Below are 15,669 nucleotides of genomic sequence, written 5' to 3'. Positions count from 1 at the left end.
AGGTCCAGAGATGATCCAGGGAAAACCTGTGAGGCAATAAAGTACAGAGACTCCAGGGAAGAAGTTAAGTCAGTAACATGTATTTACTGTTACACTGTTCAGTAGTGACCTGTTATTTTGATGGTAATAATGATTTAATGCAGCCCGTCCAGCTAAAAGCCCAAAAGAGTGAATACAGCAAGAACAAGACAGAGAGATTTACAATTTAACAACATGAATTGTGGTGAAAGTAAACAAATAAACTGACAAAATGAAAAAGAAATGGAAAAAATATTGTCAGTGATGGCACCAACACCGACTCTGATGCAGTTTTAGTTTCTTTTTCAGCATCATTTTAAAAACAACTGTTTTATACAAAATCATTATATTACTAATTATATAATTATATGTTCCACTTTATACTGACTTAAATCTTTTAATAATTTTCAGTCCCGATCAAAAGTAAATACATTTCAGAATTCTAACAGTGATTGAGGCGTTTTAATGTTTGTTTGTTTTTTTTTTCAGTTTTAACCACTAATTACCTCAGAGATACTTGTTAAACATAGATAAAAATGTTAAAGAATCAAAGTACTTTAGTAACATAGGTGCCAAATATATATTTATAAGTATGACGTCTGTCTTTTAAAAGCAGTAATTTTTTATTGGTTTTCTTGGAGGAACATCTCGGAGTAAATAAATCAAATATGACATACGTCAAATGAATTGGATTATAATGTATATTGGAGTGATCATTTATTTATTTTTTAATGTCTACAAAGTAGTTGAGTGGAGTAGAAAAAGCTGAAAATGCAACACTTTTAACAAGTATAGGGTGAAAAACTGTAAATACATTTATTGGAAACTGTGCAGAAAGATCTTTTTTACATTTTATTATGATGTGAAAATAAAAGTTTTTTCGGGCCGTATTAATGACAGAAATTACCTTTGGTTCATGGGTGATAATGACCAACTTTCACCCTGTTACAACCAAATAATAATGTCAACGGGCTTTTCTACACGTTTGTCTGACTGTAAAACTGTAAAACTTTGGCGTCATCTACTGGTCATATTGAGAACTACAACATGACTCCAATAAAATTATGCCCATTTTCATGAAGTTTTATGTTGAAAATCTATGGCTTGTTGCATCATATTCAGAGGTAATGTTTTATAAGTGCACAAAATGACACAAATAAAGGTCAGAAACCACTGATACAGAACGACATCAAGTTTTTGTCATCATCTTCTTATAATGAGAACGTGAATCAGGGAAACAGATCGAAAAGAAACTGAAGATTACTCTGTGTTTTACAAAGATATACAATCAGGTCCTTTATACATACAGTATATAAAGATACTGATGCACTCATAAAGCACTTGAGTTACCTTTGAATAGTGTTGAGACAAGTAAGAAAATAAAAAAAACTTGGTATGGTTGAGTGAACTAGTGATAAATCATCGTCCTGTATGAAGTGTACTTGATTTATTTATTTTCAGAAACACATTTTAAAAAAGAATCAAAACTTAAATCTAAGCAGAGCTCCTGAATTTAAACAAAGACACAATGATAGAGAGTAAAAAATTTTTTAGCTTTCTATGTCTCCAAAACAGAAGAAAAAAACACTGTAAAAGTGTGTAAATTCCACCTATTTCTAACAATTATTTTTAATAACAGTCATCAGTGTTTCTGCCTGAAAATGGTTTTGTGTGTAATGACAACATTTTCTCATGTAATATTACATGATACTGTCATAGTCTTAAAATAAGGGGCTAAGTTATGATTTTCATGTTTTGTTTTGTTTTAAAATTACACATATATTTGGTTCAATTTAATTCTGTTTGTTTTTGTTTTTTCACTTGAAAATTATGATTATGCCATTATTTTAAGAAGGTGACAATATATAAAAGTTCCTCAATAAGAATCATGTCAGATGATTTGTATCTGTTGTATTTCTAAGCCCAGTTAAATTAACACCAACATCTTGACATTTGGTATTTATGTATTTATTTATTAATATAAACTTGATTTAACCAGGAAAAAAACATTTCACAGTTCATGTTGTTTTTCTCTGAATTACATTTAATTTACCAATAAATGAGTCATAATGCAAAGAAAATTAAAGGTTGAATGAAGTGTATAAGCCAAACATTGTTACAAAATAACCTTTATTGGCCTGTAACATGGTGATACATGTGATAGTGTTGTGATAATTTGATGTAATCGACCTGTCAAAGCTACAGCTCATGTTCAATCATCGTTGTGTCCCCATTCCTTCGCAGCTCTGCAGTTTCCCAGTCCAATATGTCTGGTCTGGGCACTGCCCTCCCTGCAAACATGTCCTGGATGGTGCTGTCTGAGAGGACTGAGCTCCACATATTCACGTCATAAATCTCTCCAACAAAACTCTGGTCGGCATCAAAATCCCCCAGAAGTGAGTCAGGGTCTTGTCCCAGGATGACCCTGCCTCCAGAGCTCACATTGTGGTTCTTCTTGTAAATCTTGGTCAGACTCCTCTGTCCGTTCATGAAGAGGGCAGTTGCACCTGAGCTGGAATCCCAGGTCAAACACAGATGGGTGTGAAGGGCCCCGAGACCAGGGACTTGGAATAGAACGCCATCTGAACTCCCACTCAGGTACAGGGACAATCTGGAAATGCACATATGGAGTTAACCCTCTGATATCCCACCCAGAGAGGCCCCTTCCTCATCATTGAAAACACCTAACCTGTGCAAAACATTTGGTTTTTAATCCATTTATAGTTTTAGGGTTAGGGTTAAACAAGAATTGAACCAAAAGTGGACGAAAACAAGTGGTGCCAGGCACAACAAACCCCACCCCTCACACATATTGTATCTTATTTTGGCATCAATCCAGCTGATGTCATCATGTCTATGCATGTGATGATGTTAGCATATCATTTGCCTCTATATATGTGCAAAGTTTGAAGTACATTGAAACGAAATTGATGTTTTTATAGACATTTGAAATGTCACCCATTTTAAGTAAATGGGAGATGAAAAAATATTTTAAAATTCATAAAAAATATTAACTTTGACCTACTTTTTCCAAAATGTAAACACATTTAATCTGGGTCACTGGAAATCCATAAACCCAATTTGGTAGAAATTTAACTAGTAGTTTTGCTGCTGCAGACATTTGAAATTGCGTCCCCTTATAAGGAATGGAAAAACAAAAAGATTTTAAAAATTCATGAAAAATTTAAACTTTGACTTATTTTTCCCTAAATGTAATAATTTTTATTCTGAGTCACTAGTAATCTATAAACCAAGTTTGGTATGAATTCAACCAATAGTTTTGCTGCTAGAGACATTTGAAATCTCACCCATTATAAGTAAATGGGGGGAAAAAGGTTTTAAAAACTCATAAAAAAATGTCAACTTTGACCCACTTTTCCCAAATTGTAACAATATCTATTCTGGGTCACTGGCAATCTACAAACCAAATTTGGTATGATTTGGTATCAACTAATAGATTTGCTGCTGGGGGTGGGGTGGGTGGGGGGGGGGGATTGACACAAAGTTTGAATAGAGCGTTAATGTGATGCGTTAATGTTACCTGAAGGTTAATGTGAAAGTGAAAGAATGTGTTTTGTCTAAACTTGTCCACACTGAGACATGGTAGATCCTCTTAAATCGTGGTGAGTTCAGCCTCAGTATTTATTATAAATGATGATTCATGACGTTGCATACTGATGAAGGAGTACCTGCCGTCCACTTCCTGCCATACGTTGAGCTCATCATGTTGCGAGGTCCTGTAGGCGAACAGGATGATGGAGCGCTCGGTGGTGGTCATGGACAGCTCGGTGCCCAGACGCATGCACAGAGTGAAGGCCCTCAGGTTCAGGGGATTCTGTGGGATCATCTCCACATAACCGGTACTGGACGGGCCACCAGAGCTGCTGCTGTCAAGAGGAAATATCATGGACCTGATGGTGATACTCACTGGAATAGAGGAGCGGGTTTTTAACTTCACCATTGCATTTAATCTTTTATATTTTTCACACATTTTCAATATTTAAATTAAGATACACCCCTCATTTTTTGCATAATATTAAATTTCATGTTTCTAATGCAACACACAAGAGATAAACCACGGGTGTCAGGTTCCACATTCAGCACAATAATGATCTCAAACACACCAGACCAATAGAACCTAAAAATAATGATAGCTCCAAACTAGAGTGAAAGAGTACAATTAAACCATGAAAATGTTTACATCTACCAACTATTCTTTAAAAAATGTGAATAACATGAACAACCATGAATGACTTGAAATTTCTCAAGAAAAATAAGTGTGATATTTTTCAATATTATGCCTCAGCTTATCATGTACATGTACCTTACAACTTACAGACCACAGTGGATCAACAAATACACAAAACATTTAGTAACAGGCAGAATATTGTTAAAACTGTATTTACTTCTTATAAGACATTTCAGGTTGTTCATATTTGTTCAGGTTGTTGAAATGTTTTGTGAAAGTATAGTGTGTAAATGTAAATATTTTCACGTCATTTTATTTATTTATACTAAATCACAGAGGAAATTTTAGAGTTGTCATTATTAATAGGTTATTATGTTATTTTTTTACTGCTCTGAGCCACTTGAAATCATATTGGTCTGTATGTGGCCCCTGAACTGATAATATGTTAAGCACAAGTTTTACATTTCACAAATTCATCTAACAGGCTGGATTGGACCCTTTGGTGAGCGGGTTTCGGCCCACTGGCCATATGTTTGACTCTACTAGTGTAAACTAAACTTTTGTTTTATTTCAAGTCCAATGGAACCTTAAATTGCTGATTAACAAGTGAAACTCGAACACATCTTTTACTAAAATATACCTTATAGTGGCTATAATGGTCTAAAAAATACTTATTGGTTGTTTTTCTCCTTAGTAGATGTTTTAGCTCAGGTAATTCATCTACAAATAAGCAGATAAAACTCATAATACAACAAACTAATATTAAATCTAAACATACAAAAATACAAATGAAAAGTATAACTTTACCAGTCAATGCCACGGAGATGGCAATGATTAAAACTACAGCTGAAATCCTCATTTTGTCCAAGTAAACCTGCAGAAAATGTTAAAAATGTCTGTTTATTCCACCAATTTTCTTGCATTTATTAAATTCATGTTTGACTCTACAAAGAAAAGGTTTCATAGAAAGACATTAAAGTGAATACTTACAGTGAAGATGTAGAAAACACGACAGAAAATTTGAGCACGACCTCTGGTCATATAGCGAAATGATTCAAGGTTTGAACAAACAAAACAGAGGATAAACATTAACTTTCAGTCAACATGTGAGAAGTATTTGGTTAAAATCAAATTCATTTCCAAGCAATTGGTCCATTTGGGATTTTCTAATTTCATGCTTCTTTTATGAAGTCTTTGGATACCTCTAAATGTTTTATCAAAGTTTACTCAAGTCCCTCAGTATTTACTAAAACATTCAGCTTAATTTTAGGAAAATACCTGCATTGCACTGTTTCTCTTAAAAACGGCAAAATTAAATCACAAAAAATGTAGTTTTTAAGTTTGATGACCTTTAACAAACTGTTTTCAGTTTGTTACAGGTCTGGACTTTGGGCCAGTTCAGGACCAGGACTCTTCTACTATGAAGCCATCAGAGGTGTCAAGTAACAAAGTACAAATACTTTGTTACCTTACTTAAGTTGAAGTTTTTGTCATCTATACATTTATAGATTTTTCAGCCAACTTTTTACTTTTACCCCTTATATTTTAAAAATAGCCTCATTACTCCTATTTCATTTCAGCTTGTTTTCATTCTAGCTTGTCATTGTTCAAATAAAAGACAAAAAAAAAACAAAAACATCCAGATAAATCACACCATCCGGACAGAGTGAATTGGATTGTGGTGGGATGAGAAGTATAAGCATATACCATTCCATCACGTGATCTATTGCACCTGACTTTTTTCACCATTACAATACTTTTAGGCAACTAGTCATCATATCGTCCACTCCATGAAACACAATGCTCAGTAGTACACATATATGGTTCTTTAATACATTTGCATTGGATTAAAAAATTGTTTTTTTTCAATGGGCATATATGCAGCTGATACTGAAGTTTGCGTTTTTTGTTTGTTTGTTTGTTTTTTTAAAGAAATTTCATGTTTTCAGCTTTCAAGTAATTTTTTTGTCCACATAAGCAACTTGAAACCTTATATTCTGATGTTGTTTTTCAGGGTGTTTATTTATATTCATTAACTGACTATACACATGTGCCCATAAAGAGTTGTATTATCAACTGACTGAATGCAAACAGTGACACAAATGAAATGTTATAAATAATGTACACATGTGTGTGTGTGTGTGTGTGTGTGTGTGTGTGTGTGTGAGAGAGAGAGAGAGAGAGAATGTGTGTGAGTGTGTGTGTGTGCACACGTTTGTGTGTAGGGGTGGGTGTGTCGGTGTGTGTTGGTGTGTGTGAACGAGTGCTCATGTGTGCATTAGAGTATGAATGAGGGATTGTGCGTGCAAGTCTGTGTGTGCGGGCGTGTGGGGGAGCTGATGGAGCAGGTGTGTGGGTGTGGATGTACATGTATGTTTGGTGAATGAGAGAGGGTTGTGGTGTGGTGGCGGTGGGGGAGGGGGACTGCAGGGGTGCCTGGGGGGTTGTGGCCCCTGTGGGGGGTGGGGGGCGTCGCTGGGGGTTCTCTCGGGGTGCGGTGGTGGGGTGCGGCCGTGGTGGCGACTGGGACCTGGGGCGGGGGCGCTGGTCGCTGGGTCTCGTGCTGCGGGGTGGCACTGTGCCGGTGATCGCTGCATGCCTAGTGCATGTAAGACTGGGGAGGTGTGGAGTGTGGTGGGTCCCCGCGCTTGTTTGGGGGGCTTTGGGGCGGCTGGTCCCAGGTCCGTGCTCCCTCTGCTGCATAGGATGACTGAGTGCGTGAGTGGCCTCAGGGGGGGTGGTGGCTTTCTGGCTGCGGTCGTTGGGTGCCCGGGGTCTCTGGGCTACCCCGCTCCTTGGCGGCCCCTGCCTGGGGACGGGTACTGGGGAACGGGGGTGCCGAATGCCGGCTGGCTCGTCTTCTGGGAGGAAACTTCCTCCCAGTCATACTATCCCCAACCCCTCGCCTCCCCACCCCCCTCACGCAAAGCACGTAGGGTCTTGGGGAGGGTGCACATCCTGAGGGGGTACGGCAGGGGGGGTCACTAAAACGGCCTCCCTCTGTGGTACCCTGGGGTGGCTAACTCTTCAATTTTAATTACACCCACCCACAGCACAACACACAGAAACACTAACACCACACATTCACTTTTGGGGGGCGGGCTGCGTGGCGCCTGGTGGGCGGTGCCGTGCCGGTGGGTGAGGCTGCCTGTGTGGTGTCGCCCTCAGTGATGCGCAGTTATGCTCCTCAATTTTAATTGCTTGCATACAAACCTCACACTTCAAAACACTGATAGGTGGGGAGGCGAGGGGGAGGGGGGGGTCTTCCCACACCCCTGTTTCCTGGATGCCGTCTGGGGCGGGGGGCCCCGGGGGAGGGGGGCTGGAACATTGGCTTGGGGCTCACCTGGCTGCATTGCCGGGTGGGTTGCCGTCCTCTGATGAATGATGTGTGCATGGGGATTGTGGTCGGGGGGAGGGGGGGGCGGCGCTGGGCTGGCTGCTCTCTTGCCCGCCGCAGGTCGTGTTGGGACCGGGAAAGATGTGTGTATTCGGGCATCGGGGTGTGGCAGTTGCTGGTGGGGTGGTGGACCGCGGTGGGGTTCCTGGCGGCTGGTGTTGCCTCCCTGGGCTGCGGTTGGTGCTGGGGCTGCGCTCGGGTGCCACGCCTTGGGGAGACTCACGGTGCTGCTCGCTGCTGGGGGGGGCAGCATTCCAGATACGCGTGTCTGGTGTGTGCAGGTGGGTGGGAGGGGCTGTTGATGGATGTGGGTACATGTGTGGGTATGTGTGTACATGTAGATGTGTGTGGGCGTGCATGTGGGTGTATGGGCATGGGTGGAGGTGTTTGTGGGTGTGCGTGTGTGTGTGTGTGTGTGTGTGTGTGTGTGTGTGTGTGTGTGAATGGTCGAACATGTGGGATGGGTGGTGTGTATGTCTGGGAGTCAGTGGGTGTGTGTACATATGCTTGTGTGGGTGAGTGGGGGACTGGGGTGTGTGTGGGGTTTGGGGGTTGGGCTTGGTGGGATGGGGAGGTGGGCCTCCGGGCCCCCAGGGCGCTTGGCTGTGGCATCGGGGTGCACACTGGCCTGCAGCGGGTGGCGGTTTGGGCCGGCCTGGCCGCCCGGTGTGCTGGGTGGGACCCCTGCCCGGGGAGACGGGTGGCTCCTGGGCTCGTGGGGCTCGGGGACCGGCGCCTTGCCTGCCCCTGGGTGGCCGGCCCCCGGCGGAGGGGGGGGGCGGCTAGCGTCCCTGCCCTCCTGGGGCCTGTGCTCGGCTGCAGTGGGGCCTCTGGTGGGGGCCTCCCTCGACCATCTTCGGGGCGGGCACACTGTTGCCTCTCGGGGGGGGGGGGGCTGGATCCCCCCTCTCTGTGGTGTCTGCTGGATGGCCGGGCCTTGGGGCCCTCTGGGTCGGTCCCTGATCCTTGGAGGGAGTGCGGTTGCATGCCTGTGTTCTTCACCTCAGTCTGTTTGCCTGGTTCACTCTGTCACAGCAGATGAATGTGAACAACTGATGTTGTGTGGATTTGTTTCTGGTATTATTTGTTATAGGTATTATTTGTGCGAACGTGGTATACGATATTTTGTTCATGTTTTCTTATATTCTTCATTTCATAGGTCTTATGCATCTCATTGTTGTGTTTTGTTTTGGCTTTTTTTGTAGTTTTGTTTGTTTTGTTTGTTTTTTTTCTCTTCTGCCCAGTTTACGCAGTTCTGGTTGTAGTTATTGTCACCATTATAATTGTCTCCATGGTTGTTGCTGTTTGTATTGTTGATATTTTCTTGTGAGGGTCTTCGCCACCTTCTTCTCTCTTGTTCTCTCCCCTTCTTCTACCCCCCCACCCCCACCCCGCATGTCAGGTCCGGCATCGAAATGTGGTTCAACAAAACTCATAATAAACATAGTAGAATATCAAAGGGCGCTTCATATACTTTATGAAGTTACACTTGGCAAATCAAATTTGTTCAGCACCAAAAGGAACCAGACTACCATTCTGCTGTTAGAACGCTGGACAAGACAAGTAGGAAAAAAAAAAAAAAAGTAGTGTGAGATACTCCCTGGTAAAATGTCCAAATAAAAGAGGATACACAAGCAAAGGTGTTAGAAAAATGGGCAATGATGACTGGGAGTACAGTTGGTGTCTGTTGCTGCCTTATCGGTACAGACAGCTGCCTGTCAGCCAGCTGAGCCCATAAAGGAAAAAAAAAAAAAAAAGTGCACATTCACTACAGAGCCTGTGAAGATCCAAATGAGACAAGAAGCAGATAAATTCCATTTGACCTGACTTTACAAGCACATTGATATGATTAGTGGTTCAGCAGTTGTTTTACAGTAGAGTATATATTTGATTCTGCCTTTCAGGGTTTATATGTTCGACTCAAAAGACGGAAAATCAGTTTGTTACTCAGTGCTTGATGGAATTGACAGTTTTTGTAAGTAAGCTAGTGTTTAGCATTAGTTTACCCATGGGCTCTACGCCTTTATGTCTAAATATGATCACTTGGGACTCTATTAAAGCTAACATAACAAAACACAAACTCTTGTCTTAAAAACTCTGATGTTATGGTTCCTGCTATGGGTTCTACCTGAATGTGAGGCTGTGTGACCCTTGAAACAAACTGATGGAGAAAAAAAAAAATATACAGGAAACAAATAACAGGAGACAGTTCTAGGTCTATTAGGCCCATTTAATTCATTCAAAATCCAGCTTTTATTGGACAGAAAATGGTTTTAATTTGAAGCGTTAATGGCATTTACATCCACAAATCATTAAACATTTTAAATTATCTCAGCATTTTTAGAAAATATAGAATGTGCAAAATGTGTTAAAGCTACTACTCAGTGGTAAGTATCTCAGCCCCTCCATGTTTTTGCAGCTGGGTGGTTTTCCAGTCTAACACATCTGGTCTTGGAACCCTCATCCCTGAAAACATGTCCTGGATGGTTCGATCTGAGAGGACTGAGCTCCACATATTCACATCATTAATCTCTCCAACAAAACTCTGGTCGGCCTCAAAATCCCCCAGAAGTGAGTCAGGGTCTTGTCCCAGGATGGTCTTGCCTCCAGAACTCACGTTGTGGTTCTTCCTGTAGATCTTGGTCAGACTCTTCTTCCCGTTCATGAAGAGGGCGGTTGCACCTGACCCAGAATCCCAGGTAAAACACAGGTGGGACTGAAGGGCTCCGAGGTCAGGGACTTGGAAGGTAGCACCTGAACTCGCACTCAGGTACAGGGACAATCTGGAAATGCACATATGGAGTTAATGTGAGTCAGAACAACGCAGATATCTACTGTCTATTCATTGAGTCTGTTTATATACACACTAATACTCCGATCATTATCTGATTTCTGAATTTTTAGAAGTTTAGCTCAATGTGTCTAAATCTATCTTGCAGCACCGCCTACATCAGGGGTGTCAAACTCATTTTAGTTCAGAGGCCGTATTCAGCTAAATTTGATCTGAAGTGGGCCGGACCAGTAAAATAATAACATAATAACCTATAAATAATGACAACTCCAAATTTTTGTCTTTGTTTTAGTGTAAAAAAAAACCCATTACATTATGAAAATACTTACTTTTATAAACTACCAAAAAAAAAAAAAAAAAAAAAAAAAAAAAAAAACCCTGAAAAAACTGAAATTAAAAAACATAAGAAAATTTAGTGCAATTTTAACAATATTATTCCTCAACTTATCATTTCTACATGTGCATTATGGATCAGATCTACAAAGACACTAAACACTTAAAAATCGTTAAAATTGTGCTTAATTTTCTTTTAGACATTTCAGGTTGTTCATATTTGTTTAGGTTATTCACATTTAATTGTTTCAGGATAGTTTGTAAATGTAAATATTTTCATAATTTAATGTTATTTTTTGCACTAAAACAAAGGAAAAAAAATAGTTGTTAATTCTAGAATTTTTTTTTTTTTGGCTTAATTGAAGACTTTTTTAGTTAATTGAAGATTTTTTTTTTTTCTTAATTCAAGATTTTTTTTTTTACTTAATTGAAGATTTTTTTTTTTTTTTTTTGGGCTCATTTCAAGATTTTTTTTTTTTTTTTACTCAATTGAAGATTTTTTTTGGCTTAATTGAAGATTTTTTTTTTTTTTTGCTTAATTCAAGATTTTTTTTTACTCGATTGAAGATAGATTTTTTTGGCTTAATTGAAGATTTTTTGCTAAATTTGAGATTTTTTTGGCTTAACTGGAGACTTTTTTTTTTACTTAATTGAAGATTCTTTTTTGGCTTAATTCAAGATTTTTTTTTACTTAATAGAAGATTTTTTGGCTTAATTCAAGATTTTTTGCAAAATTTGAGATTTTTTTGGCTTAATTCAAGATTTTTTTTTACTTAATTGAAGATTTTTTTTTGTTTGGCTTAACTGAATTTTTTATTTATTTTTTTTTACTTAAAGCTATACTGTATGATGTGGCATTTTTACACTTTTCTTTTGTCATCTTAAAATGCTCCTAATAAGCGTGTGTTAAACTAAAATGTAAAAGAAATCCACCAGATATTGAAACTCAAAAATGTTTAATTCTCCTATATTTCTGATAAAAGTCTGACCAATCATTTTATTCGGTCCGAATAAAATAATTGGCCGAACCTGGCTGAGCCTCTTGTCAATCATCCATTACGGCCGTCCAGCATCCAGTCCATTATCGCCGTCTCCACATCCTATACAGGTACCTCTGAATCTGACGCATCACTCGCGCTGCTCCTCCTGTTACTGACCACAGTCTTTCTAGGATGTGTATGGACAGAACTCAAATGTTCATGTGGAAGGGAATAAACGGATTTATGAACAGAAACAACAACTTAGGAGAACAAACAGGAGTCCGATGAATGAAGGATGGAGATAAAAGTCCGGAAGTCAGCTGTACTGGACTGAACAGGTCTGCACAAAGCTCAGCTTTTATGACGGTGGGACTCATACAGGTACATGTACATGGTGTCACACAGTGTAGGATTATGTAGGATGATAAATGTATGGACTATGAAACCTCAAATGTCCACGGAAAAATTCGCGGAGGCCACGCGTTCACAGTGCGCGCGCCCGTCGCCTGGGCACCTCATCTCCGTGGTGCAGTGAAGACCCTGACCCAGTACCGCACAGACCAGACCCTTAAATACAGGGTCTACTGATGGAACAGGGTCCGCGGGCCCGCGGCAGGTGGATGATGCATCTGATTATTGAGGGAGGGGTCTGCGGACACACAGAAGTGGACCGGGCCTGCCTCCGGACCGGACCTTCCTCCGCGCGCATCAGGTTAGAGGAGGTGAGCATCAGAGCTCAGGCAAGGGGAAGTGGGCGGGGCTTTGGAGGGAGGCGGGTTGTTCATGTTCAAACTTTTACTAAGTGCTGTGAGAAATGCCACATCGGTAGGTATAGATTTAATTGAAGATTTTTATTTTGGCTTAATTCAAGATTTTTTTCCTTAATTCAAGCTAATTTTCTTTTTTTTTTTTTTTTTTTGCTTAATTCAATTCAAGACTGTGGAATTTTTGCACTTGGCAAAAACATCCCAGGGGCCAAACTGGACCCTTTGGTGGGCCGGATTTGGTCCCCGGGCCACATGTTTGACACCTGTGGCCTACATAAACAAACTTTAACTTTCAGTGTAATGAATCAGTACTTTTCTTTACAAGTATTCAGTATCTGTTTAATGGTCAGGCTAAAGCAGGGCTGTCAAACTCATTTTCTTTTGGGGGCCACATTCAGCCCAATTTGATCTGAAGTGGGCAGGACCAGTAAAATCATAGGATGATAGCCAATAAATAATGACAGCTCCAAATTTTTTTAGTGCAAAAAATGACAGTCAGTTATGCCAATATTTATGTTTACAAACTATCCAAAAAAAAGGGTGTGAATAACCTGGAAAAAAATGAAATTTCTTAAGACATATAAGTACAATTTGATCAATATTATGCCTTGACTTGTCATTTATACATATGCATTCCAGATCAGATCTACAAGGCACAAGACATTCCGTAACAGGCAGAATATTGTTAAAATTGCACTTAATTTTCTTTAGACATTTCAGGTTGTTCATAGTTGTTCAGGTTATTCACATTTTATTGTTAAAGGATAGTTTGTTCATGTAAACATTTTCATAATTTAAGTTTTTTGCACTAAAACAAAGAGAAAAAAAATGGTGTTGTCATTATTTATTGGTTATTATAATATTATTTTTGAGTTTGATGCCCTAACTTGCACTTTGTAAATTCATCCCGCGGGCCAGACTGGAACCTTTGGCGGGCCAGTTTTGGCCCCCAGGCCGCATGTTTGACACCTGTGGGCTAAAGGGTCACCTGCCGTCCGCCTCCCGCCACAAAGTTCAGGCTCATCTGCGTTTGTGGTCCGGTAGGCGAACAGGATGATCTCACGGTTGCCGCTGAGCTCGGTGGCCACGCGCATGCACAGGGTGAAGGCCTGCAGGTTCAAAGGTCGCTTCGGGGTCAGCTCCACATACGAGTTGTCGGTCTCAGATGGAAAGATCAGGGATCTGTCTGTAGGATGACAGCAAGGGTTTGTCCATTTTAATGCCATCCTTTAGGGCTGGGTCTAATATTAGTCACACCCATACCGATAAGGACAAAAAACATGCTTTTCATATGGTAGCTTTAAAACATATATGTTAATCTTATAATCTACTTGCACTGAGCTAATTTTCCCCCTACATTTGACCTAAATGAAGACCGTGGTGCTTAAGTCACACTTTTCGACAATTCAAGTTGAGCATATAAACATTTTGTATTTGTTTAGCCAAGTCCACTCTATAAATATTTTTAACAGACTTTTTTGTGACGTCAGTACTTTTAGCTCCAGGGTCTTCAATTATCAATATCAAATGCTATTCATTTTTAAATATTGTAACCCTTTAAATGTCAGGGTGTTTTTTTCATGGAGTCACCATGTATTCAAATTTTTGTATTGAATTATTTCCACTATTTTTTAGAGAAGAAGATTAAGGCCACTGGAAAATAAAAATAATAATAAGGTCCAATATATATTTTTTTATTATTATTCTGAGAAAAAAGTGAGAATTCTGAGATTAAAGTCAGAATTCTGACTTTTTAAATGATTATTCTGAGAAAAAAGTCAGAATTCAGAGAAAAATGTCAGAATTCTGAAATTAAAGTCAGAATTCTGAGGAAAAAAGTCAGAATTTTGACTTTTTTTCCTCTTCTTTGACTTTGACTTTTTTTTTTTCTCATCTGACTTTAATCTCATAATTCTGACTTTTTAAAAAAAAATTATGCTGAGAATAAAGTCAGAATTCTGAGATTAAAGTCAGAATCCTGCGGGAAAAAAAAAAAAGTCAGAATTCTATGATTAAAGTCAGAATTCTGAGAAAAAAGTCTGAATTCTCCATTTAAAGACAATATAGACATCCAGCATTAACAGTGGACTTTTTTCTCTGAATTCTGACTTTTGGACTTTTTTTCTAAGAAGTCTGCAGTCTCAGAATTCTGACTTTTTAAAGAATTATTCTGAAAAAAGTCAGAATTCTGAGATTAAAGTTAGTATTCTGAGAAAAAGTCAGTATTCTCCATTTAAAGACAATGTAAACATCCAGTATTACCAGCCAGCGCCCCAGAGATGGCAACGAGGAAAACGACCACAGAGAGCCTCATTCTGTCTGAATAAACCTGCACAACATGGTGAAAATATTTGATTATTCCACATTTTTTCCATGCATTTAATACATGTAAGTTTTAGAGATATAATTACAAAGACATAAAGGTGTATACGTACTGTTCAGCAGTAGGAGAAACTCAACATCTGACCCAGACGCTTTAAAAGTCTTTCAACTGTTTACATAATGATTTCAGAATGATACTGACAAACAAAACAAGAGCCAGAGTCCACATATTAAGAAATGTGTTTGTTTTTCTCCTGCAATCGAATGGATCAAAGTCTATGGAAAGGTGGGAAATTATTATGTACAATAGGTTTGGTATTAAAAGTAGGATATATGCATTTTCACCTTGTTATATGTTTTGTATTTTCATTACATTACATCTTGTTACAGTTTTAGGCTATGTGGCTTTTGTCCTGCCATCTCCTTTATTTCTAGTTGTGTATAATATTCACTGATATAGTCACAATAGAATCCTCTTTATTCATCATTGTTTTGTTGGCAAGGCATACAATTCTGCAAAAATAATTGAGATGCTTTTGAAATGCATTCAGATAATAATCTAACATGTCTTTTGAGAAAATGTGAGGAATAGAATGTACAGCATATTTGTAGTATCTGGGCTGTATTTGTTCATTGCAAGTGATGTAACTGAGAACAAACAAGTTAGGGAAATATCTGATTATAAGTATTGTCAGTGTTTTTATTTACGTTTTACATAACATCCCACTCTTCTTTAGAATTTGGGTAGTGAAAGCTAAGATAAGATAAGATAAAAACTTTATTGTCATTGTTTAAAAACATTGTTAAAAACAACAAACAATGTTCAGGTGCTCTGGTCAGACAGTAAATGTAAAAATGCAAAAAGAATT

At 39.1% G+C, this 15,669-nt stretch overlaps 1 protein-coding gene and 1 pseudogene across 1 annotated transcript; both read right to left on the bottom strand.

The window, feature by feature from the left end:
- Nucleotides 1-2,217: 2,217 nt before the first annotated feature.
- On the bottom strand, nucleotides 2,218-5,066 carry LOC115424680 (pentraxin fusion protein-like). The gene is made up of 3 exons (XM_030142066.1): nucleotides 5,015-5,066; nucleotides 3,708-3,945; nucleotides 2,218-2,629 (listed from the first exon to the last, which is right to left on the bottom strand). Exons 1-3 carry the CDS (start codon nucleotides 5,064-5,066, stop codon nucleotides 2,218-2,220), a joined length of 702 nt encoding a protein of 233 aa, XP_029997926.1.
- Nucleotides 5,067-9,984: 4,918 nt separating this feature from the next.
- LOC115424795 (pentraxin fusion protein-like) lies at nucleotides 9,985-14,792 on the bottom strand (annotated as a pseudogene).
- Between the last annotated feature and the right edge of the window lie 877 nt (nucleotides 14,793-15,669).

Source organism: Sphaeramia orbicularis, chromosome 8, assembly GCF_902148855.1.
Source record: "Sphaeramia orbicularis chromosome 8, fSphaOr1.1, whole genome shotgun sequence".
NCBI lineage: Eukaryota > Metazoa > Chordata > Actinopteri > Kurtiformes > Apogonidae > Sphaeramia > Sphaeramia orbicularis.
The sequence above is the reverse complement of the archived record's forward strand: the minus strand, read 5'-3'. Positions and strand labels throughout refer to the sequence as shown.

What these genes read in the sequence shown, in the direction of transcription:
- LOC115424680 (XM_030142066.1), bottom strand. Translation starts at nt 5,066, where the DNA reads ATGAGGATTTCAGCTGTAGTTTTAATCATTGCCATCTCCGTGGCATTG. An exon ending in CATCTCCGTGGCATTGACTG is followed by an intron (nt 3,946 to 5,014) that starts GTAAAGTTATAC and finishes CCTCTATTCCAG; the next exon opens with TGAGTATCACCATCAGGTCC. An exon ending in TGGCAGGAAGTGGACGGCAG is followed by an intron (nt 2,630 to 3,707) that starts GTACTCCTTCAT and finishes GTGCATTTCCAG; the next exon opens with ATTGTCCCTGTACCTGAGTG.